The sequence below is a fragment of the Acomys minous genome (genome assembly GCF_964271855.1).
Source record: "Acomys minous genome assembly, chromosome: 1".
In the NCBI taxonomy this organism is placed as follows: Eukaryota; Metazoa; Chordata; class Mammalia; order Rodentia; family Muridae; genus Acomys; species Acomys minous.
This window is the reverse complement of record NC_140483.1, coordinates 31,066,139-31,093,633: the sequence shown is the minus strand read 5'-3', so window position 1 is coordinate 31,093,633 and position 27,495 is coordinate 31,066,139. Positions and strand designations below refer to the sequence as shown.

The following is a 27,495-nucleotide window of genomic DNA, read 5'->3' as shown; positions in this document are numbered from 1 at the left end:
CAACTTCTTATTTCTATAAACAGAGCTTGATTTATTTTAGTGTAGAAATCTAATGAAGCAAAAGCTTTGGGTGGCTTCAGCAAATCTGAGATCCATTTGATAGGGGGAAAGTCACTAAAGTGATAGCTTGTGCTGACCTAAACTTTAAACTATGTCTCCCTAAGACATGTCTCAACTGTGTGTTTGCCATTCTCGTGCCACTCATCTCTAAAGGGTAAGACATAAGTTAATGCTGCAGCCTGAGATATACTACTGTCTTTAATAAAAATAGTAATCAAACTTAGAATAGCATTGGGCAGCCTCTGGAGGAAGGTGGGTATTCTAGGGATCCTGTGGGAAAAAGACGTGCAGCTTTATAGTGAGAGCATTTCAGGAGTGTTGTGATGTACATGTCTGTCCACTTCAATGTGTGTCACCAGGACTGCTGAGAAAAGACATTTACCTAGTCTGTGTATCATTTCTTGTGCTTTCTTTCTTCATTCCTTCCTTTCTTTCTTTTTCCTTCCTTCTTTTTATTTGTTTGTTTTGTTCTCAAGACAAGGTTCCTTAGTGTGGCCTTGGCTGTCCTGGACTCAATTTGAGGACCAGGCTGGCCTCGAACTCACAGTGCTGGGGTTGCAGGCTTGAGCCACCACACCCAGCTTGTGTTCTATTTCTATGGAAAGTTCTTTAGCAGGTGTCTTATTGGTCAGAAGTATGTTACCCAAAGAGGCCTCGGAGAAAACATGACCTGAAAATATGTGGGACCGTAGGAGACAGAGTGAGCTGCAGTTAGGAGGAGGAGGTGGGGGTGGGGGAGGGTGGAAGGAGGAGGCTCTGTAACAATCACAACACATCAAAAAAAACAATACACAAAAGAAAAAAGGGACAAAGAATGAGATTTGCTTAGGAAGTTTAGGAGCTAGCATAGAAACTCAGTTTTCCGTTCTCTCGCCCCGAGCAGAGTACACATCACACCAGAAGTACTTACTCTGAAAGACAACCAACCTGTTGGAATGTCATTGCGGGAATGATTAGCCTGCTGGACATCTAGACGCTGAAGGCTCATCTCTCTGATAGAAGAATCAAGAAAATACACTAGTCAGTTGGCTAGAGTCTAGTGAAAAGGAATGTGTCTTTGTTCAGAGAGCAGGGGTGAGTACTTGCTTACCTGCCCTCGGGCCCCTTTGTAGCAGGGTGATAGAATTAACTGCCCAAACACCACTAATTCTCAGGTGCTTTTCCTTAGAAGTATTTTCATAGGTTTTGATAAATGATGTATTTAAAATATTTTATTCTACTATAAGAACATATAGAGTCTAAAACTATTAAGGATTAAGAAAATATTTCTCTAATATCCATAAAAAGTAATAAATCTTCCAGGTCAGTCATTAGCCCTTGAAAAGCAAAACTGAGAAAATATTTTTTTTTGTAATCTGAAATATTTATTTAAAAAATAAAACTCTCCCTTTTGAAAAGCCCAAGCTGGAAATAGCACTAACTACACTTGCAAGATTCCTTGCAACTCCTCCAGCACTCTTTTCAATTTAGCTTTATATCTTTTCTGACTCCAAGATCGAAGACCCAGATATGAATCCACACACTTATGGTCACTTGATTTTCGACAAAGAAACCAAATTCATTCAATGGAAAAAGGACAGCATCTTCAACAAATGGTGCTGGTCTAACTGGATGTCTATGTGTAAAAAAATGCAACTGGACCCATATTTGTCACCTTGCACAAAACTCAAATCCAAGTGGATTAAAGACCTCAATATAAAACCAGAGACACTAAGTCACTTAGAAGAAAAAGTGAGGAAGAGCCTGGAACATATTGGCACAGGAGACAACTTCCTGAACAGAACACCAACGGCCAGGCATTAATGTCAACAATTAATAAATGGGACCTCATGAGGCTGAGAAGCTTCTGTAAGGCAGGAGACACTGTTAAGAGAACAAAGCGACAGCCTACAGACTGGGAAAAGATCTTCACCAATCCTACATCTGACAAAGGTCTAATATCCAAAATATATAAAGAACTCAAGAAACTAAACACCACCAAACCAAATAACCCAATTGAGAAATGAGGCTTGGAACTAAACAGAGAATTCTCAACAGAGGAATATCAAATGGCTGAGAAACACTTAAAGAAATGCTCAATCTCCTTAATCATCAGGGAAATGCAAATCAAAACAACTCTGAGATTCCATCTTATACCCATCAGATTGGCTAAGATCAAAAACTCAAGCGACAACACATGCTAGCGAGGATGTGGGGAGAGAGGAACACTCCTTCATTGCTGGTGGGAATGCAAACTAATACAGCCACTTTGGAAATCTATCTGGTGCTATGTCAGAAAACTGGGAATAGGGCTTCCTCAAGACCCAGCTATTCCACTCCTTGGAATATACCTAGAAGATGCTCCAGCACACAACAAGAAAATTTGCTCAACCATGTTCATAGCAGCCTTCTTCATAATAGCCAGATCATGGAAACAGCCTAAGTGTCCCTCAGTAGAAGAATGGATAAAGAAACTGTGGTACATATACACTATGGAATACTACTCAGCTATTAAAAACAAGAAATTCCCAAAATTTGGGGATAAATGGATTGAGCTAGAAATGATCATAATGAGTGAGTTAACCCAGAAGCAGAAAGACTTAAATGGTATATATTCACTTATATCTGCATACTAGCCCAAGGGGCATGTCCCACAAAAGCCTTCACTTACCAGGAAACTGGAACAGGGGGGAGGACATCCTATTGGGACTCTAGATGAGAGAAGCATGGAAGAATAGCAAAGTAGAAGGATCCAGAGGGTCCTAGAAACCTACAAGTAGAACATTATGATAGGCAGGTTTGGGCCCAGGGGTCCCGCTCAAACTAAGGCACCAGCCAAGGACAATACAGGCAGTAAACTTTAAACCCCTACCCAGATCTAGCCAATGGTCAGAACAGTCTCCACACTTGAGTTGAGAGTGGGATATGACTTTCTCACGTACTCTGGTGCCTCACATTTGACCATGTCCCCTGGAGGGGGAGACCTGGTGGCACTCAGAGGAAGAGAAAATATTTTGGTTAGAGACTTTGTAGCTTTTCCATTTCTCCTGGTGGCCAAGGCTGTGGAGGTGACCCTCACTCCAAATGTGCTCAATCCCAACATGTTTTTAGATTGGTTAAAATGTGTGCAGAAGATTTTCTATGCAGAAGATGTTTCTATACAAACAGAGCCAAGTCCATATTTTACAGTCACTCTAAGTAAGTATCAAACAAGTGCTAGGCTTTCTTTCATTATGTTGAAAATGAAACCAAAAGAACAAAGGCTCTTGAGTATTTTAAGATCATTCAATTCTTGGCCACGGTTTAAAGGAATAAGGATTATTTGCTTAAAATAAAGCCAATTAATGACTTTTAGATTAAGTGCTTTACTCAGAGTACAAGACATTCTAAATAAGCCAGGACAATAACTTTCAAAGTCTCTTTCACAGAAGAATTCACTTTTGCTCAGAAACCCTTGATTGAAAGAGTTTCTTACTTAAAAAGTTTCAGAGTGTTTACTAGAATTACTTTTATCATGATAAAAGGTATGAGTAATTGTCACTAGTGTTGGAACTTGAACCACCCAGATAGATGGATGTTTCCTCTGTGACCTTTGTGTTCTGTGCCTGAGCCAGCATTGGCACACGTTTCAGGGCACCTGACTTGTGTTGCTGTCTGGAACAAAAGGCTGCCATGTCATACAAACAATCAGAACATTTGCTTCTGGGCCACATACGATGGCAAAAAGACCTGTTAGTTTCTCCCACCTTTCTTTTTAAATAAGAGAGAGAACTAAATGTTGCCTTAGTATCCTATAGAACTAACTGTGAAGATGACTCTATGTTCACAGTTCACTGTGTATCACAAGGCACTCAGAACTCGGATGCCCTGGCCAGAAGGAATCCATGTTTGTTGTTTGGTTGTTGTTGTTTTAGCTTGTGTACAAAACAATGAATTTCATACATGTATAACATTGTATTTGGGCCTGGAGTAGTAGTTGTTTTTTAATCAAGGTTTTCGTAATCAGAGTGTTATGTTTGTGCATACACCATCACAGCACTGATGCCTTCCATGTTCTTCTTAGAGTTTAAAAAAATAAAGAAGTAAATTCTTCACTGTTGATAGTTAAACACAGGAAAATAGTTTAAAGACCAAACTAGTCAGAATTTGAGTAGATTTTATTTTTGTTGTATTCTATTGTATTTCTGTTGCACTGTAGCAAGCAACAATCAAATGGGTAATTTAAGTTGATGGAAGGGGACAGAGGATGTCTGGAATTGAGGACAAATCATGTGTCATCGCTCATAGTTTGTGAATTAGAGATATGTCATCTACACAAGATTTGTCATCTGTCAGAGGGTGATGAAGAAACTTCCTGTTCTTACATTGGTGGAAAGGAAGGCTGTGCTAATAGTAACTTAAGTAATCATTTATGTAAAGAAGTGAGATCCTTCAACTTAGTCTGACTCCTTGGCTTCAACAGAAGGTAAAGGCAGCTCTGAAGTTCATCCCTGGGGTGCTCTGTTTACTGTCCTTTCAGTCCCAACCCTGTGTCCCAAGCAGGTAGAACCAGAACTTAAGTCAGACCGCAGTCACGTCTTTGGCTTACTTGTGATGCACAGAGTTCAGGGAGGATGACGTCTGAAGGCATGGGATCATGACGCTTTTTGCCTGTGCCTGAGAAAGAAAGCCTGATTCAGGATGTTGGCTGTAACTACATTCTGATCTAAATAATGGACCTTAGCAAACCCTTATCTGATGCTGCTCACGTATCCTTTGGGGCCTCCCCACTCCCACTCGCAGGGCAGCTGTCACTGTCTTCCACGCACGCCTGGCACCTGCCGCTCCTCTGCCTCACAGTCTACAGCCCCCTCTCAGAGCACTCAGAAAACCTTGTTGTACTTCCTCGCTTAGTGATGTCTGGCTTTCCTGATAAACTGTCATCTCCTCAAGGAGATGGACTACATCTCTCCTCTGCTATGCTTGTATTTCTAGCTCCTAAATTGCCCATTTTAAGACATTTTCAAAATTAAATTGGTGCGCTAATGACGCCAACTTGAAGCAGTTTTTGAAAATGTGTGCCTTTCACCCGGGCTAGAATCAGCACAGAGTCTTGGCTTCTTGAATTAGAAAATCTCGCACTCAGGAGCTTCTCAGATTTGATCGCAGCCCTCCAGGCTGGCTTCCTTCAGGAGCGCTTGCGTTCACTCAGCACCCTCCCACCTAAGGTGCTCGGTGTCCCACATAGGACAATGATATGGCAATTACAAAAAAAAAAAAAAAACTAGAATAAATAAATAAACAAAAATGGATGCAGGTATTCACTTGACCTACTCTCCAAGTGACTTAGGATTTAAAATTATGACACAATAAAATTGCAAATTGTTATCAGTTCAGTTCCCCCAGAGGTACCTGAAAACTGAAAAAGTCAATGGTATCAGATCGACAGTGGTCCTTCATCATCACCTGCACTTAACAGTAGCCAAATCACTCTAACCCCAAGCGCTGCCCTTACTCTAACACTAATAACCATGCTACCCTAATCCTAATCCTTAAATTAACCCACGTCCTAATTCTGACCCAGGATCTCCCCTAAAACAGACCTCTTTTCTGCAGTGTCTCTGACATGTGGCAGCACTGTGTCCTTTTCCCTTCCAGATCTCTGGAGAGTTTTCTTTTCCCATAACATTCCTCCTTACTAATTTCCATTATAAATTATAATTATCTAGGCCAAAGGACACTTCCGGCTGGCTGAAACTATCATAGAACCTCTCCCCAGCTTTCTTCCAAGGTTCAAATTGAATTAACAACAAACTCCAAAACAAGAAACTTGTTTCATAATTGTAATGGTAAAGAAAACACGGTGTGTGTGTGTGTGTGTGTGTGTGTTGGAGATGTCATGGCAAAAGAAGAAGCTCCCTAGCTCCAGGAATCTCTATAAGTGTGTACCTAACAACCAGCCCCAAAATGGCTCATCCCATCTCCTCACCTCTGATCCACCTACCCTGCTTCACTTTTGGCTCCTTGAAATGGAGGAAGCTGGTTATACCTTACCAGTGGATGCTTCGCTCAGAACTCCCAGCCTCATTTGCAGGCTCTGGCAGAGCCTTTCCTGTAAAGAGCCCCATCACTATTTCTTTGTTTTGAGCTCCAGCAGTGGAAGAGATGTTCTGTACCTGGGAATGCACACACTCTCGCCTGTTGCCCCTTCCCCTACCGTTTTCACTTTCACTGACGGACACTCTTGACACATAGAGCACAGGTGCTTGTTTCCAGGCGACAGGCTTTCATGCTTGCTCTTTTTGGCCTACGGGAAAAGGGGGCAGAGACCGGTGAGGAGAGGGTAAGATACTGGCATATGAAAGAGGTTACAAATGGGCAAGAGAGGGAAGGTTTTCTTTCCATAAAAATGAAATGGATACTCTGATTTTAGGCTCTCCAGTAGTTGCTGAGTCTGGACTTGCTGCAGTTTGTAGGTTCTGAAAGGGCTTAAGGAGGAAGGGTTGACCAAAGACAAGGTGGTGGCCTCAGAGCTGCTGCATACAGTGAAAGAAATAGAAAGATAGCTAGCACCAAGACTAAGGACTGAAATCCAGCAGGATCTCTGGCTTTTAGCCTATTTCCCCCATTTTTCAAAGGAGTCCCACCAAATGGTGTGAGAAATTTTGCTCAACAAGACTTTCCTCTATCTTTCAGCAGGCCCTTCCAGGTAGCATCCTTCCCATCAATTACTCAGCTCAACATTAGCTTCCTAGCATCCGTGCTCCATCAGTACCTGGCCCTTCTGTGCATTGTGCGTTAAGCCATAACTGAACGTGAGCTGGTATATGTGTTTTGAGCTCCCTTCTTTGGGGAAGAAGGGCTGTGCCAACCAGAGCATAGCAACAGCTCGGAGAAGAAGGAAGGGACACCCTTCTGTCCACTGTAAAGACTGCTCTCTCTCTGACTTCATCTCTACAAAATGGGAGGGAGACTCAGAGCATTTACACCTGGAACAGGAGGCTCTCACATACATCTCTGGTAGAGGTTTCCTTAGGAGTCAGATGAGAACGTAAATATAAAACTACACTTGGAGATTCTATCTAGCACCTCTTCATGAACACTGACATCAGTAATCTGATACACCCACAGGAAGTGTAGAACACAAGCAAGAAGAGTGCAACAGTGACAGACACAATGACTATCAATTTAGCTTTCTCCTTCCAGTTGACCCACGTATGCCCTGACTCATCCCTGTCGCCCTGGGAGGTGTGGGAGACAGGAGGGCATGAACCTGTCTACCCAGCATGATTAGTGTGTGCCGAAGGTGACTTTTGCCACACTGATCTGCAAGTAGTTTCATCCTCTGGGACATACATGGTATTCAGAGTTTGGAGACTGAATACTACTAACAGAAGTTGGATTCCTCTGGCAAGCAGTTAAAATGTTTTATACTTATAGGAAACTGGAAGATTGAGCTCAGTATTAGCACTGTGTGTTAGCATAAGTGCAAATGAGCAGCTTCAATAATTTAACAACCATATTTATTGTGTGGCCAGTGTGTACGGGGTGCTACCATACAGGAATATAAATAAGGCAAAACTCTCAGGGAAGATATGACCATAACATGAACTCATCCACTGGCCTATTCATTATGTACACCGAGCTATGCAAGACACAGCTGCTCGTGTCAAGCTGCTCACTGTCCAGCACTCAGAATCGCGAGAGCCTGACTGGGTTTGTATCGGTACCCTTTCTCTATGCTGTGACAAAATACCCGAGAGAAATGAGAAAGGGAAGGTTTATTCTGGCCTATAATACAAGGGATTTCAGTCCCTCATGGCCAAGGAGGCAGAGCAGAGCCATTTGGTCCATGGCAGCAAGAGCTGATGGCCGCACATGTTCCCATGACGGTGAACCAGAAGGCTCATGCAGATCCAGCAGCAGGCATAACACTCACAGTCCAGTCCCAGGAGCTCTTATTTCCAGGTGGGCTTGACCTCCTAAAGGCCCCGCAGCCTTTCAATACAGTTCATAGGCTGCAGATGACGTGCTTGAAACACAAATTTCCATGGGGTCATTTCAGATTCAGACTCTAACAGTGTGGAAGGCGCTCTGACAGATATAACTGCTGGGGGTCCCAGTGAAGCTGGTGGCCATTGCTGAGTTCATGGCAGGTAATGAATGAGGAAAGGGTCCGAGAAAGGTGGAATGCCAAGAGATGTGTAGATAGGCACTTTTGTTTGCTAAGCAAAAAGAGGGGAGGGCATCCCAGACCCAGAGAAAACAAATAACCTGAGAGAATAGCTACTTCTGATAGTTGGGATATCCAGCTTGTCTGGTCAGAGGAAGGCTTGGGCAGGAAGAGCAACAGGAGTGTAAGCTTTCAGCATGTTCCCTAGCTTTGAGCTGAACCGACTCTCTGCCATGTCTTCCCAGGCACTTGGGGGTAGCCTATCCTGTAGCTCAGGCTCCTCCATTTATCCCCCCCCCCTTTTTTGAGGTCTGGAGACCACACAAAAGGCTCCCACCCAAAGCATAATACCACCTCTGTGCTGTTAGAAGGCACGGGAGTGGTTGGGTGGGTGGGTGGGTAGTGTGATGAGAATTTTAGTTTCTTTTAAAACCCAGTTATGTCATGGGAATATGTTTTTGTTTTAATCCCAGGTGTGGACTATGGAGCTGCTTCAGTTTGTCCATAGCAAGTAGCTATAATGTGTCTTGTGCTCTAGGAGGGGCATGATATTTATCAGCTGCAGGTAGTTTAATTCTGGAGACTCTGGGGTGGGTATAAATGGGAGAGCCCCGAGAGGGCCTATGGCAGCTGCTGCTCCCCTCCTCCCCTGCTGCTGCTGGTTCTTGTAGCTGTGTTTGCTGTTGCTGGATTGTTGGATATTCTGATGAAAAAGATTGGACTGGCCACTAGGAACCCAATGTCCCTGATCAGCAGGAAATACTCTAAAGAGGTCTATGCCCCTCTAACCTTCTTTCTCACCTTCCTAGTGTTGTGGGGTTGGAAGGGATTGGAATGGAGAAGGATGGAAAGATGGTAGATACAGGTAGCCAAATAAAATAACCCCCCAAAATATGCCTATGTGGTGGGGTGGGGTGGAGGGGTCTTCTCAGTGCAGGAATAGAGAAAGTATTCCTAGAAGAGGCATTGCTCATTGGTTTGAGAGGGAAAGAAGACTTGGATGGACAATAGCAGCTGTGAGAAAACTCTTGGGCAGGCTCATTTGTAACAGACACATATGTAGATTATTCTCTGTAATCAGTTACTTCCACATTTAAAGACTTCTTGGTTCCTTATATAGTATTACTAAGCCCCACATGGATTGGAATCAGAGTTTATCACAAGCCAAGGGGCACATATATTAGTGAAATCCTTGAGGTACTGAAACTGACAGCTCTGGCAATTGTACTATATAAACAGCACAATCACAATGGCAGCTACCACTCCTTGGCATCAAGAGACTAAAAATATTCTCTAGTCTCTTAATCTGTCCATGTTAACTCATTATCCTGTAGACGCAGTTTTTCTTTCCTTCTCAGTGTGATAAAATTCACTGACCAAGCAACTAAAGTGCTTCCTCTGGCTCACAGTTCCCAAGGTACGTCAGGGGTATGGTGGGAAAGTCAAGGTGGCAGGAAATGAGGAAGTTGGCAGGGAGCACGGCATCACAGTCACAAGGAAACTCAGGGAAAGCTTGCATGCTAGTGCTCAGTTCAGGGTCCCCTGCCCATGGAACAGTGCCACCCACAGTCGGCAGGTCTTCCCACCTTGATTAATACTAAACTTCAGTTTGGGCTCACAATCAGTCGGTCTTGCTTACCAGGAGAGCTGTTCCATCCCTCTTTATGTGGAGGGTAAGTAGGCTCAGAGTTACAGAATGCACTGCAAAAGGCAAATCTAAAGGCGATGTAAATCATTTGGGATTCTGTGCTCAATGGGGCTCCTTTCCTCTGGTCCTGCTTTCTTTTCCAGCCATGGGACCAAGGTCTTTGCTGCCTGTCCCATTCCTACCTTTTTCTCTTTCCCAAAGGTGAGAGCAGCAGCAGCAGCGAGAAAAGTGGCCAGGTTCATAGCCAACCTCCTGGTGATATCATCTCTCTAGTGAGAGACACTGAAACGTTAATGTGTCTCTAATTTCCTAAACAGCTGTCCTCAAGACAGCACAGAGAAGTAGTAACAGGAAGGTGAGAGCAACCTGTTGAAAGCCTATCAGAGGTGTAACCAGATGTCACACAGTCCTCAGATGTTAAAGACTCCTGTTCATGTTTTATAACCAGAAGATCTTATTTTAGGACAGTATTTTCTGAGGTTCCTAGGAGCTTGCTCTAGCCCAAGATTTTGGCTTTTTAAATGCTTTATAGAACTTGAAGTTTATTTCATTCTTCCCATCATTAAACACACACACACACACACACACACACACACACACACACACACACACCTACATAACTACACACCTGCTTACATAACAAAACTGATAATCTAAGTACCAGAGGGTGGTTTTTAAAATAGAGAGCAAAAGCTTGATTTGGACGTAACTGAAATTTGCCTATGGCCTTTTGCCCTTCTCCATGTCTGTTTCTTTCCCTTGATCTGCTCTTGACTTAGCACACAGTGATCTTCCTGGTTTCCTTTCTCCACTAACCCAGTGAGGAAACAGTAGCCCTGACAGGCTAAGGGACGTGTCTGGTAACACACCCACTTAGTTTCAGTGGGATGGAAATTTTTTGTCTTGTTTTGTTTTTATAAAAGGGCCAAAGACAGATGATTCCCACCCTGCCCCCACTTCAGCAGGGGAAAAGTAGATTCTTAAAGAATCTTCTTGAGGAGTTACATACCCCTGTACCTTTTAAGACTGAAAGGGTGGTCAGAGGACCATGCTCATTATTCCAGAAAACCCTAAAATAGTAGATAGAGCTTTCTCCCTCTATCTGAAAAAAAAATCAATGATTTCTATCAAAGAATAAGTGTGAATATCATTTCAAAAATCCCCATGTTAGTCACTAGGAAAAATATTAATCATACACAAAAAATGAGCACCTTCCATCCAGACTTATTAAACTTAAGTTTTGTGGCCACGGCCACTTTACAACAATCATGTTCATTATTTTAAAGTTGTTTTTATAGTTGTATATATTTGATAAATATAGACAGAAAAAGGACTTAGGACCATATGAGGTGGTTTCCTTGGTGGTATTGACTTCCAAAATTTAGAATCAATGAGAAATAATTAGCTAAAGAGTTCTTGGTGGTAAGAAAATGAGATTCATCTTTTACTGTTTCCAAGCTGAACCTCTGATATTGAACAACGTCTTCAGCCAAAGCATTTTTGTCACAGGTCTGCTAAACGCAAAATAAAATAATACTGTCATGTTAACTTGACCTCCTTAGATGGGAAGAGCAAGGTCAGATCAAAGAGATTGGGGAGCCACTGGGGACAGAAGTTGACAGAGCAGCAATCAAGGCATAGCCTGCCAGCCCCCGCTAGTTCATACTCAGCCCCGCAGCTTGGTAAAAGAGGTTTAGAGCCTCCAGGTGCTGTTCCCAGGTCACCCGTGCACTTCTTTCCCCTCACTGTGGAATATGTAGTGTTCCTGGAACATTCATGAGGTGAAACATAAGGTGAGACTGTGGCTAGTGAAAACTCTCTGCTCAGTAAACATCTGAGGGATGTTTAGGTGTCATTTCGTGCCTTTGTACAGTAGTTTCCCTTATCATCTCTGGGCCTTGGTGGCCTCCTCGCCTTTGGTGGGTATTGTTCCAGACCCTTGCCTCTCCCCACATCCTACTCCTGCCGTCTGCTTTCCTCTCTGTCTGCTCTGGGCACACTTGGCACCTGCAGCTGCTGTGAGGCCCCTCCAGGCAAGTGAGGAATGCTACTGTGGAATGTGAGAGTTCACATTGTGCCCTTTGAGTATTGATGGTGACGAGGGAGGGAGGCAGGTGTCAGGACCTTTGTACCTATGCAGTGTCCAGGGCCTCTGGTTGGCCAGAGGATGGTTACCAGTTTCTTGGCAGATCCCTGGCTTAGGGATAAAGAAAGAGATAGAGTGTCCACAAAAACATTCCACTCCCTTGGGGCGCGACACCATTTCTTTCTGGAAAGAAGCAGCTGCTGAGACTGCTTACCTCACAGCATACATGTGGCAAGGATTCCTAGCTCACAGCATATTTCAAAGGTCTGTTGTGACTGTTAAGCATCTGACTTGAGGCATAGCATGCTAACAAAGATCCCTGATTCCCCAGGGGGCCGTTCCAACCTATAAGGGTGATTCTTTCTCTTACACACCAGAGGAGGACCAGTCACTAGTAAGACAAAAATGAGGGTGAAGTCAATGGGTTTCTCATTCTTGCTGGGAGGCTGCATTTGGGATTTCTCTTAAGTCTGCCCAGAGACTGGCCCTTCAGACTTACTATTGGTCTGCCTTCTCTTGGTCGGGCAGCTGGAAGCTGTTGCTCCTAATTATTATCTAGTGGCCAAGCACCAGTACTGTAGTCACAAAATGTGAGGCATGGCAAGAGGAGGGCTTCCAATAGGCTCCCAGCAGCCAATAGAGTGCTTTAGCGTCTTAGTGTCTAGGCTGTCACGGTGCACTGAGACCCAGAGCGCACCTTTGGGGGCAGGCATTTGGTAGCCAATGAGAGCTTGTCTAAATAGTTCACATATTCGGTTATTGAAAGGTTTTTGACTAGTTCCAGTCTAGTTCCAAGAAAGCTTGCTTCTTGTCTCAGTGGCCAGTTTTCCCTCTCGTTGTCACCAAGTGCAAGTAGCCTCCAACACATACTTGCTTGTTGAGGGTGTGAGGGAGACTTTAATGTGGTGACTCTTAGCCCAGCTTTGACCCTGACACTCCCGAGCCGAAACTGGTATGTCTTCTCGCCATTCTTAGCTTTATGGGCTCACGTGTTTGGTCCGCTTCCACACAAGCTCTGACCCCTTGTGCGCACTCTCTGGTTTCATGTCTTTACTGATAGCCTGCCCTTTACCCAAGTCTTTTCTGCTGTTTCTCTAAATGGCTCTGGATTATAGGTATTACCTTCAAGCCATGCAGGTGCCACTTTCTCCATCTTTTCTCACCTCTCTCCCACCCGTAATGACCTTCCCTCCCATTTTCTCAAGTACTTTGCACCAATCTCCAACATTTCTGTGGCTACTGCTGGTCTTGTCCCATCCAGCTTGCCCCTGCTCTATTTGTGTGGGCGGCAATTGTTACCCATTTCTGTACGGTGTTAGAATAAATATAAAGGGCTCAGTTGGCATTCATGGAAGGGCATGAGGGCTCCTAATAACTGTTTCTTATAGCAACTGTGAGCTCACTACACGTTGGGCACTGGGCCAAATGCTGTGAAACTCCCCTTCGGGCACTGCCTTGCAACAGCCCAGGGAATGCATGCAGTTTCACAAGTGAAGGAATCATTGATGTCAGCAGGTGTGTCTTTCTGTCCTTCCCCCTCTCCCTCCCTCCATGAGTGCTGAAACCTCAAACACCTTAGCTTAGATGCCTCTGTGTCATACAATGCCCCCCCCCACTCCTCCCCGGGGTCACTGGCAACCAGCTATATTGGATTTCTGTGAGCTGGAGGGTGGCAATTTTAAATGGAAAGTTCCACGGTTGTAGAGATTTGTTTTTAGAAGACATAAGTAATTTATAGGGGTGAGGAAAAAGCTGGACTAGTGGCTTTGGAAAATAGGAACTATCTAGCAATAAGCTGAGAAGCTGTCTTTGAAGGACTTCTCCAGAATTAATTTCTGTTTCCCCCTTTTGGTATTTCTAACATTATTTATTTTTAGGTATAGTATACTGGAGCACTAAAATACTTGAGTCAAGGGGAGAACAAATAAAACCTGGTTTTATTTGTGGTGATAAAAATTCATTTAATTGAACAAATAAATATTCATCGAATACCGATGATGTGCCAGGCACAGACTCATATTAAGGAGATATGAAATACATTCATATTCTAGAGTAGGGATAAAGGAAAATATATGATGTCCACAAAACCTTCTACTCTCTTGAGGCAAGAGAATTAACAGCTGGTTTCAATGAAAACTTTCTGAGTACCTTCAGTATGACATCTGGAACTTGAAGCAAACTTGGCAAATCTATATCCTTCTTGTATGAGGTCAGAACAGTGGCAGAGTAGTGATACCTAGGAAATCAAAGGAGAAGGAAGTGAGAGTCACAGTCCTCGGCCTGGAGGTCCAGGCCCCAGCTGCTACAGAGAGGAGGCCTGGGGCACTTGCACTGCTGCCTGCTCCAATTCTGCACAGCTCAGGCTAATGTCGCTTTAGCTTCTCTCCCTCCCCACTCTCTCTCAACTAACCAATGGCAGTCCTGGATGTGTTAGAAAAAAATCAGGGGGGGGGAAGGACTTCTCTTGAAAGCAGCAGTGCACAGAATGAAATGCTCCCTGGGTTTCTTCTTCAAAGCACCTTGCATGGACGATTTAACACTTACCAAGAACTCATGCCTGGCTGGGTTTCCTGGACTTTATGCCCCTGCACACTCAAACAACTTACCTCTTTCCTCCCACAGAAAGTCTTTCACTAGAACATTCTTCCCACTTATCAGATGACATGAAGATGTGACAGGCAACAGCACTTGTCTCCCCAGGGTTACCTACTCAACCACTCAAGTTCATCTAGTTAAAGTATTAGGGGCTGAGGCATTGGTACGGGGTGGCAAGACACTGGGCATGTGTCCCTGCCGTCTAAGGGATGAACATCTGGAATGCTGAGCTTCTGCCAAGAACACCTCACCTCTGCCGTGGGAAGGGATTGCATTGTCCATTGTGCATGTGAAAGGAGTGTGGTGTCCCTGAACTATTTATTGTCCCATTTCTCTGGCTACTTCCCCGGGTCCTAGGAAGCTGGGGAGGGGGTCTGATGTGAACTCCTTCACGAGCTTCTCCGTTATGGGAATGAGCTGTCTCGGGTTTATTATCTGACCAGGAAAGGCAAGAAGGCCAGCTTAGCCATGCTTCAGCATACAATAGTTTCTCAGTAACAGGACCTCTGTGTCCTGAGTGCTTGTGCGTGAGTGGTCTCCCCTCTATTCTCATAGCTGTATTTCCAGAGCTTGTATGAAGCTGAGATATTCTGAGACATATTCCATTACACATTCCTTTTATAGAGCCTTCTAGTAGCTCTCCTTGCCCAAGGCATGGCATCCTTTGAGTGCACTCAACTGTACGCTAATGGCTCAGGCAAGTTACTGCCAAAAACAAAGAGTTTTAAACCTAGGACTCTGGACAAATGAGTTTTGTCCTTATAAACAGCTACACATCGGCTAGCCTCCTTCCTTTCCCAATATGACGGATTTCTGTCCTGTTTACTGAGTGCTGAGGGCAGGTCATCTCAGAAATTTTGTGAAGTAAGTAGGCTCATGTGTCCAAGCAGAGACTGAGATTGTTGCCTCAGTCTTAGTGGCATAAGATTGGGAAGAGCTTTACCTTCTGTCTCATCACTAGCTCACTATCTTACATTTAGCCAGCAGAAGGGAGCGGGCATGACCTTTCCAGACCTGGGGTGGAGGTGGGGCCCTTTCCAGATGCTGAAGAGACTAGTCTCTCTGATACTCCAGTCTTGAAAGAACAGGTACCATGACTGTCCAGGTGAGCGTTGAGCCTGCCTCTCTCAAGCCCTGCTCTGCTCTCTACTCCCTACCTTTCACCAAAGGCTTGTAGAGAGAACAGGGGAGTTGGAGTCAAGGTGAACATGCACTGGGATGCTTTGTCCCGGGGTTCAGGGCAAATCTAATGTACATCGAGTACTATGAGATGGGGGCGTTAGCTTGTTAGATGTCAAGTATTCACAATTGAAAATGTCTAGATTTCTAATTAGAAAACTTAGCATATTTAGCCCCCAGACTCACACACCTGAGGCAACACTGACTCAGGTAGAGGAGACTGTCACCTTTGGCCAATTCTCCCATTCACTGCCACCTCCATCTGACCAGCCTTATCAGTGTGGCATCCATCTGTCACCAGCATGTGAGCTTATGAGCTGAGTTCAATTAAAAAGATGCTAAGTTGTCATTACTCACGATGATTCTTGAGATAGTACCAACTCTTAATGAGTATATTACTTTGTTACTTCCTAAACAAACCTTTGATTTATTGAACCTCTGATTGCTCATGGCAGATAAACACACACACACACACACACACACACACACACACACACACACACAACTGTACAAAGGGGACTCAAGTGTTTTCTTTGAAAGTACACAAGCCCATCTATGAGCTTTTGTAGAATTGTTTTAAAGTGCAGAGAAAGCAAGCATGGGATCAAAATATGCATGCCCCTCATGTAGTCATTGGCTCACAGACTTAAAAATCATGACAATTATCAATAGGAAAGGAAAGAAAACCTCTTAGAGAGTGTGCTCTTTTCAGCAACCATGTGCAGTCTATGACGAGCTTACAGAGCATCCTCTGTGCCTTCCTTGCTTACCCCTTGATTCCTTCCTCCCTTCCACCATCTCATAACCTACCTTTTTCCCCCAATGGAGACTTATCACCACTTCCGGGGACAGCTTAATTACTAAGTGGGGGCTAAATGAAGAGCCTAATTATTTAAAGTAGAAGCTGAAATGCCTCTCCATACAAATTCTCAGTCGTCAAAAACAGAAATGTGTTCCCTCTTGGTTGTGTGAGAAAGGGGCCAGGCACTGGTGAAACTAGAGGAGGCCCCTTGTGAAACGCAGCCGCTGCTGCTCGGTGAGGACGGGCTGCTGTGGTGCTAGACTTCTGACAGCGACAATCTCAAGACTAGACATTAAAGCAGGGGAGGTAAGTTATGGAAGTGTTCTGAGTTGCAGTGTCTGTGGTTGAGCGGTGCAGGCAGAAAGGAAGGTTGTGTGGGCCTCACGTCTTCTAGTAAGGCCTTACACAGCACAACCTTTGCCTGAGAAATCCAGAGCACTTCTGACTTTTGTGCACTTGACTTGGTTCCTCAACAGATCGCGTGCCCCCCTCCCCCTTAAGAACACAACCACTGAGTTCTTTCTTGAACGCTTTGTCCTCAGACGCTGGGAAATTACCTTCCAGGAATGCTGAGTACCAGCGGCTTGTTTACCAGGCTGGTCTCACTAATCCAAGGAACCTTTTCAAATTTTGGGACAAAAGCCTGAAGAGAAAAAGCAAAGAGATCATGTTACAGACTCCATCGCACTTATAAAAAAAAATAAGTCTTAAAGGGGATCAGAGGGCTGGAGAGATGCCTCAGTGGTTAAAAGCAGTCTTCCTCTTAGAGAAAATGTACATTCGGTTCACAGCACCCACATGCCAGCTTACAACTGCCTGTAACTATAGCTGCAAGAGATCCAGCACCTTCTTCGGGCCTCCAAATGCACCTACATTCAGGAACACATACCTACACGTGTGCCGATATAATTAAAAACAGTATTTAAAATAGAGTTATAACACTTGACTGCGCTGGTATCATGATAGCCAAAGTAAGCTAATAGCAAGCACATAGCAATCAATATGTTACAAAACATTTGTACACTTGAGTCCTTCAGCCATCCCACAAAAATGCCAAGAACAAAAACGTGTCTTCTCTGTTTCACAAATGAAGGATTCAACGTGCAGTGTGGAGTCCACTAAGTGACGAATAAATGGCTTCATGCTTTCTGACTTTTGCGTCCACTAAATCCCGTATTATGTATGTTTTCAGTTCTTTGCATTTCCATCTACTTATAAATCCTGTAATATTTCCATGAGCTCAGTTGAAAATCATTAATCTCTTGCCCCAAAGGCCCTCTATCCCCATCCCTTTTAGGTGGCAAAGTGTGGAAAAGAATTGAGTTTGGAGCCATCTACATTTGGTTTTTTAAAAATCTAGTTGCAATCACTAACAAGATGCCTGGCTCTGGACAAATAGAAACTTATGGTTACATCTGCCTGGTGGAGGCCAGTACACAGAAAGCTCTATGAGATCTGGTTTGTTTGGTTGGTTGTTTTTCTTTCTGTGTGTGGAGTTCGCTGCAGCACCTTGAGCACCAGTACGCTGCACCTGTGGCGGGTAGGGACTCGAACGCACGGAAAGTCCCTTAGCTGAGGGCCTGACAACACAAGCCCAAGAACCACAGCTGTTACCACTCTTCCCCAGAGTCCTTCTCCAGCCTTCCATGCCCTGTGAAAGACTGAAAGATTTGCTGCCCAGGCTCAGAGCGGTCCACTTGGAGCAGATCGCCTGGAGAGGAGCAGCCAGTAGAGGGCAGCAGCGACCACGCGGTGTGGAGTTTCGGCGCGAGACGCTTAGGCGGCGGGGCTGTGCAGACCCGGAAGTGCTCCTCCACAGTAGCAACCTCCAACCCCGCGTCCCGGATGTAGAAGTAGGTGGGCGGCTGCTCTTCTCGGTCGTGCACTCCGTAAGAGCGCGGTGCAGGTGGGTTCCGTAGTCCTTCACGTTGAGCGGTTCCCGTTGAGCCAAGGGTAGGAAGGGGGCGGCATCGGGCAGGGAGGGCAGGCTGAGTGAGTGGAAGGCCAAGACTGTCCGCGACCTCGTCGGGTGAATCGGACCTTTCCCAGTGCATGAGAGCAGATTCCAGGGTGTCTGGCTTTTAAAGTCAGCCGTGGAGTTAAGAAGGTCCTGCAGGAAGTTCTTTCTCAAATTTGCTGAATGATCTTCGTGTTTCTGACTCTCAGTTTTCCCTTTCGGAAAATGGAATGGTTATCTTTAGCCTGCACAAGAGTTTTGCTCTTTCCGTTCATTAGAATAAGCACTTTAAAGGATGAAGCTCAGTTAATGAACTAAGACGATTTGAGTTCCTGGTTTTGGCTGAAACTGTAGAGATCAGACAGACCCTTCTGTGTTCTGCAGGTTACTGTTGTCATAAAATCAGTAACTCAAGTGCCTTTGGAAACCTGGTAACAGCTATGAATTATGTCCCTAGAAATTTGCATAAGTTGCAAATTTAATCATGCAAAAATAGTGCGTATGTTAGGGTGTGTGAACACCCAAGTCTGGTTTAGAGGAAGATTAAGAGAAGCACAGACTTCGACACTATAATTTTTTTGGAGTTCTGGCTCTGCTCTGTTACTGTGGGACCTAAATAAATCAACCACTTTGAAATTCAGGTGTTTTACTAGGTAAAGTGGGACTGGTGTTAATTTATAAGCTAGTGACAGTTAAAGAGGGTCCATAAGACACTTAGCATTCGGAGTCAGTGATGCCATACAGATGTCAGTTGTTAATATTACAGTTTAAAATGTGACGTGTGGTTTTAATGGCTCATTATGCCATGCACATTTTCTTTGGGCTCTCAGTAAACTGAGTTGTCTTGGTTGTCACTGAGGCCTACCATGACCTTTCCCAGCTTTCATATATTTACAGGTCTCTCTTTTTTTTCTTTTCCTAGAGGTTTTGCTGTGTTGTCCTGCCTCACAGACTAACTAACTCATCTAGGGCAGGCCTAGCCTGGATTGCAGCCTTTGTAAACAAGGAAAGGTCTGTAGGGTATCAGCATGGAATTTCCAGAGAGGCCTTCTTAATTTACAGCTTTATCAAGATCAAGAACTGCATGGACTTCTCTGAGGGAGACCGAACTGGCCTGGATCTGAGGAAGTGATGAGATAATGTGTGCTCAACGTGCAACCGACACCGCCGAAGTCAAGTGGCAGAAGGTTCTATATGAGCGGCAGCCCTTCCCTGATAACTATGTTGACCAACGGTTCCTGGAAGAGCTGCGGAAAAACATCTATGCCCGCAAATACCAATACTGGGCTGTGGTGTTTGAGTCCAGCGTGGTGGTACAGCAGCTGTGCAGTGTCTGTGTTTTTGTGGTGATCTGGTGGTACATGGATGAGGGTCTTCTGGCCCCCCAGTGGCTTTTTGGGACTGGACTGGCGTCTTCATTGATCGGATATGTTTTATTTGATCTCATTGATGGAGGGGATGGGAGGAAGAAGAGTGGGCGGACCCGGTGGGCTGACCTGAAGAGCACTCTGGTCTTCATTACTTTCACTTACGGTTTTTCACCAGTGCTGAAGACCCTGACAGAGTCTGTCAGTACTGACACCATCTACGCCATGTCGGTTTTTATGCTGTTAGGCCATCTCATCTTCTTTGATTACGGTGCCAACGCTGCTATTGTATCTAGCACACTGTCCTTGAACATGGCCATCTTTGCTTCTGTTTGCCTGGCCTCGCGTCTCCCCCGGTCACTGCATGCCTTCATTATGGTGACGTTTGCCATCCAGATTTTTGCACTGTGGCCCATGCTACAGAAGAAACTGAAGGCCTATACCCCACGAAGCTATGTAGGGGTCACTCTCCTTTTTGCATTTTCAGCTTTTGGAGGTCTTCTGTCCATTAGTGGTGTGGGGGCCATACTCTTTGCCCTCCTTCTGATTTCCATATCGTGTCTCTGCCCTTACTACCTCATTCGCCTGCAGCTTTTTAAGGAGAATATTCATGGGCCTTGGGATGAAGCTGAGATCAAGGAAGACTTGTCTAGGTTCCTCAGCTAAGCTAGGGAACGTTCATCTCATTATTAAGACAAGCTGAAAGACTTAGAACCTAACCAGTATAACATTAAAGGCAGAGTTCCACTCTTGAAGCAGCAGGCTGATCTGGGTGGTAGGGCAGAGCATTTAACCAAGGGCTGTCGGGTCTTTAGTTATTTTGTTACTGAAAAAGCTTTCTGGTGCTGTCATGAATCACTGTCCTTTTTTATTCCCTGTAACAAGTGATGTAATATGGGTTCTCCTTATTAAAAAAGTAACACCTATTGAATTGTCTCATATATATATGCCCTTATTTGTGTGTGTGTGTGTGTGTGTGTGTGTGAGAGAGAGAGAGAGAGAGAGAGAGAGAGAGAGAGAGAGAGAGACTGAGAGAGAGAGGGAGGGAGGGGTGGGGGGCAGGGTTCTATTTCTAGTACGCATATCCCACACATCGAGCTCAGGCCTTGGCAAGTGCCTTACCAGGTGAGCCATCACACTGGCACTGTCTCATTTTTATGAGCACATTAGACAGACAAAAATTATATGAAGAGTAGTAGGTGTGTGTGAGGTCAGGTGTCTAGTCTTTTCTGTCTGTCCTAAGAGATACCCTTCTGTATCTAGAGCCCAAATTTGAGAATCCAGGATGGCGGATCTAGTTTGTTATCCGGTACTACAGAACTGGTTACTCAGTTCTCAGTGGGCCATACATTTAGCCAACAAAGGAGAGTTACATGTCATAGAAACAAAATGTTAGGGACATTGAAATAGGCTGGAGGGAGAGTTCATCTCAATCAATTAGGAAAGAAGAGGTGACATTTAATTCACTCTTGGTGGGGGTAGCTGGTGAAAGCCTTTGAGAGCCAGGTAAGTAATGTTGGCAAGTATGGAAAACTATGGAGCAAACAAACTGTGCCCAGCGAGGGCAGCTGCTACTGCTCCAAAAATGATTGCTTCTACTCAGTTTGGGATTCATACCCATGGAATTTCAGAGAAAATAAATATTATATTGCTTTGCATCTGCTTTGTAATATGAAATGTGCTTTGTAAACTGCCTCAAGTCTAATCCAGGTTACAGGAACATTTGCAGGCCAAATGTGACTATGTACATGATGCCGCATCTACTAGCCACGGCACAAAGATGGGAAAGTGATTTAGTTACAGAGATCTGGAGGAGGAAAGAACACCAGTGGGAGCTTGAGTCATGGTTGAGCTCTAACTTGGGCTCTTGCTGGTGATGAGCAATCCAGCTTGACTAAAGACGGGACACACTGTGAAGTCTTGAGTCAACCAGTGCTCGGTTTTCATCTTTGATATTTAAGGATTGTGGCAACTGGACAGGCTGTGTGTGGAGTGTCTTGAAGAATGGCTAATAGGAGGCACGGTGTTAGTGCAGCATCTCAAATACAAAATTCTTTTCTTTCTTTCTTTTTTTTTTTCTTCTTCAGTGTTTTTTTGGTTTTCTGAGACAGAGTTTCTCTGTGTGGCCTTGGCTGTCCCGGAATCCATCTGCCTCTGCCTCGAGAGCGCTGGGATTAAAGGCATGTGCCACCATGCCCGGCTCAAATACAAAATTCTGAAATCCAAAATGCTCTAAAATCTGAAAGGTTTTGAGCACCAATGTTATGCCCTGTGAAAATTCCACATCTGTCACCGTGAAACTTTCATGTACAAAATTATTTAAGAAATACAAAGTTTTCTTCACACTGTGTGAAGTAACTGAATTTTGGATTTAGATGGGATCCACTCTCAAGCTATCCCTTTATGTAAAAATGTCAAAATCTCAAGGAAAAATCCAAAGTCTTTTTGGTCCTAAGCATGTTGGATAAGGGACACTGGATGAGTCATAATAAGTGGAATGCAGGGAAATTTGAAGAGGGTAAATGGCACACAGTGAGTAACTGGTCCCACCTGTGAAAGTGGTACTGTCTTCTGATTGTTGTAAGCAATTTCAAATTAGAAATATCAAAGGGGTAGTATCTGTGAAGTAATGCTTTCATAAACGTCTTGAATGGGATTTTTGAACTAATGTCTAACTATTATCTCATTCTTTTTTTGTGTGTGTGTGTGATTTAAAAAAATGGATTATTGTCTCCCAAGATCGCTTATACTGCTTTCCCAAATCCAAGGATACTTGGTGACAGGGATAAAAGGACAAGGAAACTGCCCTATGGAGCCCAGAGCATCCCTGCACTGCTTGTGATGGATTGTACACTTTGTGTCTCTAAAAGGATACAAATTATTCTACCATCCACATCAATGCATGACTGTTGGATGCAACAAAGTATTGTGAAAAAAACCATGGGTTTTGGGGTTTTTTTTTCATGTTTTAATTACATTGACTTATCTGAGTGGATTTCCAGTTGTCAACTTTAGGAAATGCATGCCAGTGAGCAGAATGCTCCAAAGGCTGAGCCACTCTTATGAATAGTGCGGTGAGTGGATGTGACTGCTATCACCTCCAGCTCTTCTCTGTCACTTTTACCCGGCGTCACCCAGTGCTCGGTCTTACTCACACTTGTGGTTCTAGAAGAGCAATGTGGAGGTGAAGGGGGATGGGTAGTTGTGGGATGTGCTTGAATTTGAGGGGGGAGGTGCAGCGGAGACTATGTTTGCACGGTCGTGGAGCTGTAGGGAGAAGGGTTGTGGCAAGCACAGTCCAGAGTATATATAGCATTGTATCTTCCAAAAGGACCTGATGCATCCTGGGGAGGGGCGGGGAGGAAGCACAGGATGCGTGGACTGTAGTGAAGGGCACTGAGGTCGCATTCAGCCACCTGCACTCAGTGGCATATACAGCAACTTTTAAAAGAGACAAGCTAGGACACTGTGTACTAGTATTGTGAAGCCTCACATGCTAATGAAGTCTAAAGACTAGGCAGTAGTTCTGAGGCTGAGCATGGAGAGTGCTTTTGGCTATACTGGTGAAAAGTGAGGGTCTGGATGGGCAGCGTGGTAGTGGGCACGGGAATAAGAGGCTTGACTGATTTTTAGGGAATTTGCTAATTTCATGTAGGGCAGCAATTCTCAACCTGTGGACCACGGCCTTTTGGGGGCTGTCTAAGGACTCTTTCATGGGGGTCACATAGAAAGTAGTCTGCATATCAGATATTTACATTATGGTTTATAACAGTAGCAAAATCACAATTACAAAGGAGCGTTGGAATAATTTTATGGTTGGGGGTCGGCACAGCATAAACTGAATTACAGGGTCTCAGTGTGAGGGAGGCTGAGAACCACTGATGTAGAGAGAAAGAGCAGAGGAGGTAGGAAGATGGGATAATTGCAGATATTCTAGCGTGAGCAGACTGTGTGGCTGTTAACTCTGCCATGAACTAACTAGTGAGCACAGGGCATGGAGCAGGTGTGTGAGATGTTGCGTATAGGCCAAGGGTGTGAGCTCCACACACTGGCCCACAGTTCTAAGCACAGTTTAGAAGAGAACTGAGACACACGGAGCAGGGTGCTGTTGTATTTGGAGTTGGTTTTTCTTTACAGTTTAGTCTCCTCACAACTAGGTGATGGCAGAATTAAAAAAAAATAGGTAACAGAGGGGCTGGAGAGATAGCTCTGGGGTTAAGAGCACTGACTGCTCTTCCAGAGGTCTCGAGTTCAATTCCCAGCAACTACAGCGTGGCTCACAGCTGTTTATAATGTGATCTGGTCTGCAGGTGTACATGCAGGCAGAGCATTGTATACATAATAGCAAATAATATTTTTTGGATAAAAAAAAAGATAATGGAATGACAGATTGAATATCTCAAATGGTAGAAGTCAAAGGGACAGAAGGCAGCCTTCCGAAAAAATAGACTGGACACTACTCAACCAAGCGGAAGATGAAAGCCAATGTGGCCATGGCTTTACCATTCCTAAGGGCAGGGCTATATACTTCACTAGTGGAGAAATCAACCAAGCACTTCTCAAACCCTAAAAAAACAAATGTCAGAGGGCAATTGTGTTCACTAGATTATGACTTACAATAAAGTCCTGAAGTCGCATGATGTTTGGGACAAATGAACATATGATTTTACTAAATTTCTGCATTTCCTCCAGGAAAATCTCACAGGTCAGCAATATAAATGGACTCTAAAAAGGTTTAGGGAGAAGGAAACCGAAAGCCACATTTTTTTTTTTTAGAAGTCCTGAGCCCTTATCTGTTGCTATTAGGCTGACAGGACCTCACCTGGGCACACTCCCCTGGCTCTGGACTGATGGCAAGTCACACCTAGAAAATGCTTCATTTGACCTAGTGTGGCAGTTTCTGGGACCATTACTCATCACCTAAATTCAGTCCTCTAGCCAGTTTCAACTTCAAACCACACTGAAAGGGTGTGGGCAGCATATTAATAAGTCAGACTTCTAAAGTAAACACTGTAGTCAAGGGCAAACATCAGGTGAGAGAGTTCCGTGGCATCGCAATTATATCTCAGCCTGTGAAATTCTTGTTTACATAAAACGCCATCTGTCCCGCTACCGTTTTTGCCCCCTCTTTTGAGCTCTGCTTTTTGTCAGGTATTCTCAGTTAAAGGGAAGGCTGGAGAAGGGTGGTACAAACGGAAGCAAGGAGAGGAGGAGGAAGGCGAGGAAGGAAGAGGAGGAGGAAGAGGAGGAGGAAGCAGCCCTGCATATGTTGCTCAAAGGGAGCTGGTATAGTTTGAATCTTACCTGCCCATCAAAGGGTCATGTGCTGAATGCATGATCCTACTGGGAGGTGCTAGAACCTTCTGGAACTAGAGGTGTGGAAGGAAGTGATGTCTTTAAGAGTATGCCTCCGAGGGCATGCTGGGCCTGATTTCTGCTTTTCTATGACTCAAGATGAGTAGCTTTGCCTCTCCGTGCGCTCCCTGCCAATGCATACTGTTTTGCCACATGCAGAAGAGCCCACTAGCTATCGGCTGAGTCAAGAGAATTCCTTCCTCCTAAAGCTTGCCCATCACAGTTCCCCCCCCCCCCAGCTATGGAAAACAAAATAACAGAGGTGTCAGGCTTTGGAGGTGAGGTGGATCAAGCTGGGGCAGAGCTGTAGAGGTGGCGAAAGACTACTAATTTTGTGCTGTGCTGCAGCTGACTTGTGCCAAGCAGGGAGCTAGAAGACACAAAGTGTGTGTGCAGCAACATGAGGGCTCCCTGTGGAAAGCGTGTTTGTGTCTGCTGTGCTCAGAAAGATTTTTGGGCAGCTCTGGGTTTAAAAGTTCATGCCCAGCATACAGGAGGATGCATGCACGCGCACACAAAGCTGTCATCTACTTCTCCGGAGCCAAATAAAGGCCCAGAGACAAGAGACAGAAACAAGCCAGCAGAGGGCATCAGTCACACAGTTATGAGTATTTCAAACCCGGAAAAACAGGCTTAAGGCAGGTTGCCCTCATGTGGAGGTTAAGGTAGCATTTGTGGATTTGAAACTCTTACTGACTTGTAAATCAAGAAGTAAGGTCAGAGGCCTCCATAAACTCAGGAAACAAATAGTAAACGGGTGTGTGTGTGGGGGGGGGGACTTGATTAATAACAATATCTACGTCTAGAGCACACATCTTAGTGTGTTGTGTTGTGTGTCCCAGCCACTATGCTATGCCCTTTGTGTATACATTATTTTTAGTATCCGAACAGTCCTGTAAGAAGATTGTTTCCATTTCACAGTCTAGGAGAGCAGGCATCAGAGTGCGGGCAGGCAATTGTCTGAGGCTGTGATGCTAGGTCAGGCCGACGCTCTGCCTTTCTTGATGGCTAAGTTGCTTCAAGGGCTAAAGGCTGTGCAGGTGGTTGCTCTGACTGCTTCACATCCCTTGTATCCTGTATTCTCTTATCCCAGCATCCAATAAGATATTTAATGCCTACCAAGGCTATCTCTGCACTTTATATACCATTGGTATTTTATGACGTTTGCCTTAGAAATTTAGTCAGTCAACTAATAGTTTTTGTGTACTTAACTATATGGCAAGCACTGTTGTACGTGCCTGGGTTATATCTATAAATAACAGTCCAGTTCATCAGGAGACAGACGACAACGTATGCAAATGCAAGGCAATTCGTGCTGTGAAAAGATAAATAATGGTGAAAAACCAGGAAGGCAAGAGGAAAATCAGGAGGGTCTGTGCGTCCTAGAAATCAAGAGCATTAAGTGACTGCGGCAAGAAAGGGTGACCAGCTGTGATCAGGCAGACTGTAAGGGCAGAGAGAGCATCCCATAGGACCCACGTGGGAGGAAGTCGGAACCTCGAAAAGAGTACGACTTTGTTGTGGGGGACGGATTAACAACCTATTTAAAGTGGGCTTGAAAATAGAGAAAGTGTAGCAACAAAGCATATTAGACGTTTTGCTTCAAAGGCCAGCTAAGCACTAGGCCAGAAAAGGAAAAGTTCAGAAAACAAAACAATGCTGTGCATGGCACGGGGGTGGGGGTGGGGGTGGGGGGGGAGACCGGGGGCGGGGCGGGGAGAGGGTCAGGGGCGGGGGCTACTCGAGGGGGAGGAGTTACAGAATCGGGTAGGTTGCATAGACATGGAAGTTAGGATGTGGAAGAGGAAGGGAGAAAGTTCTTTGGAAATTCTTTACCACTTTGGTTTTCTAGAGAGAACAGAGAGAAGAGTCAGGTGAGTGTGGTGGTTAAGTGGGGAAAGCGTGAAGAGGAGGGTCGTACACTGGGGCAGCTGAGGGTACTGGGAGAGCACATAGGACTGGTCTATTCTGGTTCTAAGTGCTGCCTCAGTGGCTTGAATGAACGTGACCCACATAGGCTCATATATTTGAATGCTTGGCCCCAGTTGGTGGACTGTTTGGGAAGGATTGGGAGGTGTGTCCCTGAGGGTGAGCTCTCTAAAAGCTCAGTTTATGCCTAGTCACTGTTCCCTTCCTCTCCTACTTCTCTCTTCCTGTCTGTGGATCCCTCAGATACTGAGAGCCTTCTCTGCTGGCCCACCATGTGCTTCTCTCCATGATAACCGTGGACCAACCCTCTGCAAGTGTAAGCAAGCTCCCAGTCAGATACTTCGTTTTATAGGTTGCCTGAGTCACAACAATGGGACAGTAACTAA

At 44.7% G+C, this 27,495-nt stretch overlaps 2 protein-coding genes across 6 annotated transcripts in view; one reads left to right on the top strand and one right to left on the bottom strand.

Annotated features, from left to right (window-relative positions):
- LOC311602750 (uncharacterized protein C1orf105 homolog) overlaps positions 1–27,495 on the bottom strand; it is a 34,249-nt gene that overhangs the window by 2,417 nt on the left and 4,337 nt on the right. The window contains exons 2-6 of one of the 2 annotated variants that reach the window (XM_084791244.1): positions 17,059–17,144; positions 14,074–14,161; positions 6,236–6,325; positions 4,628–4,695; positions 988–1,052 (exon numbers count right to left, since the gene is read on the bottom strand). In XM_084791244.1, the coding sequence (XP_084647370.1) occupies positions 988–1,052; positions 4,628–4,695; positions 6,236–6,325; positions 14,074–14,161; positions 17,059–17,144 (397 nt within the window). Of the gene's footprint in view, positions 1–987; positions 1,053–2,691; positions 2,810–4,627; positions 4,696–6,235; positions 6,326–14,073; positions 14,162–17,058; positions 17,145–27,495 lie in introns of those variants that run through there. The other variant, XM_084791245.1, reaches the window with a different exon arrangement.
- Positions 18,282–20,751, top strand: PIGC (phosphatidylinositol glycan anchor biosynthesis class C). Of its 4 annotated transcripts, none has more exons than XM_084768374.1 (2): positions 18,282–18,407; positions 19,381–20,751. In XM_084768374.1, exon 2 carries the CDS (start codon positions 19,598–19,600, stop codon positions 20,489–20,491), a length of 894 nt encoding a protein of 297 aa, XP_084624500.1. In that variant the 5' UTR covers positions 18,282–18,407; positions 19,381–19,597; the 3' UTR covers positions 20,492–20,751. The 4 variants fall into 4 exon arrangements, with proteins under 4 accessions (XP_084624500.1, XP_084624501.1, XP_084624503.1 ...); XM_084768375.1 differs by having other exon boundaries at positions 18,334–18,454; XM_084768377.1 differs by lacking the exon at positions 18,282–18,407 and adding an exon at positions 18,477–18,608.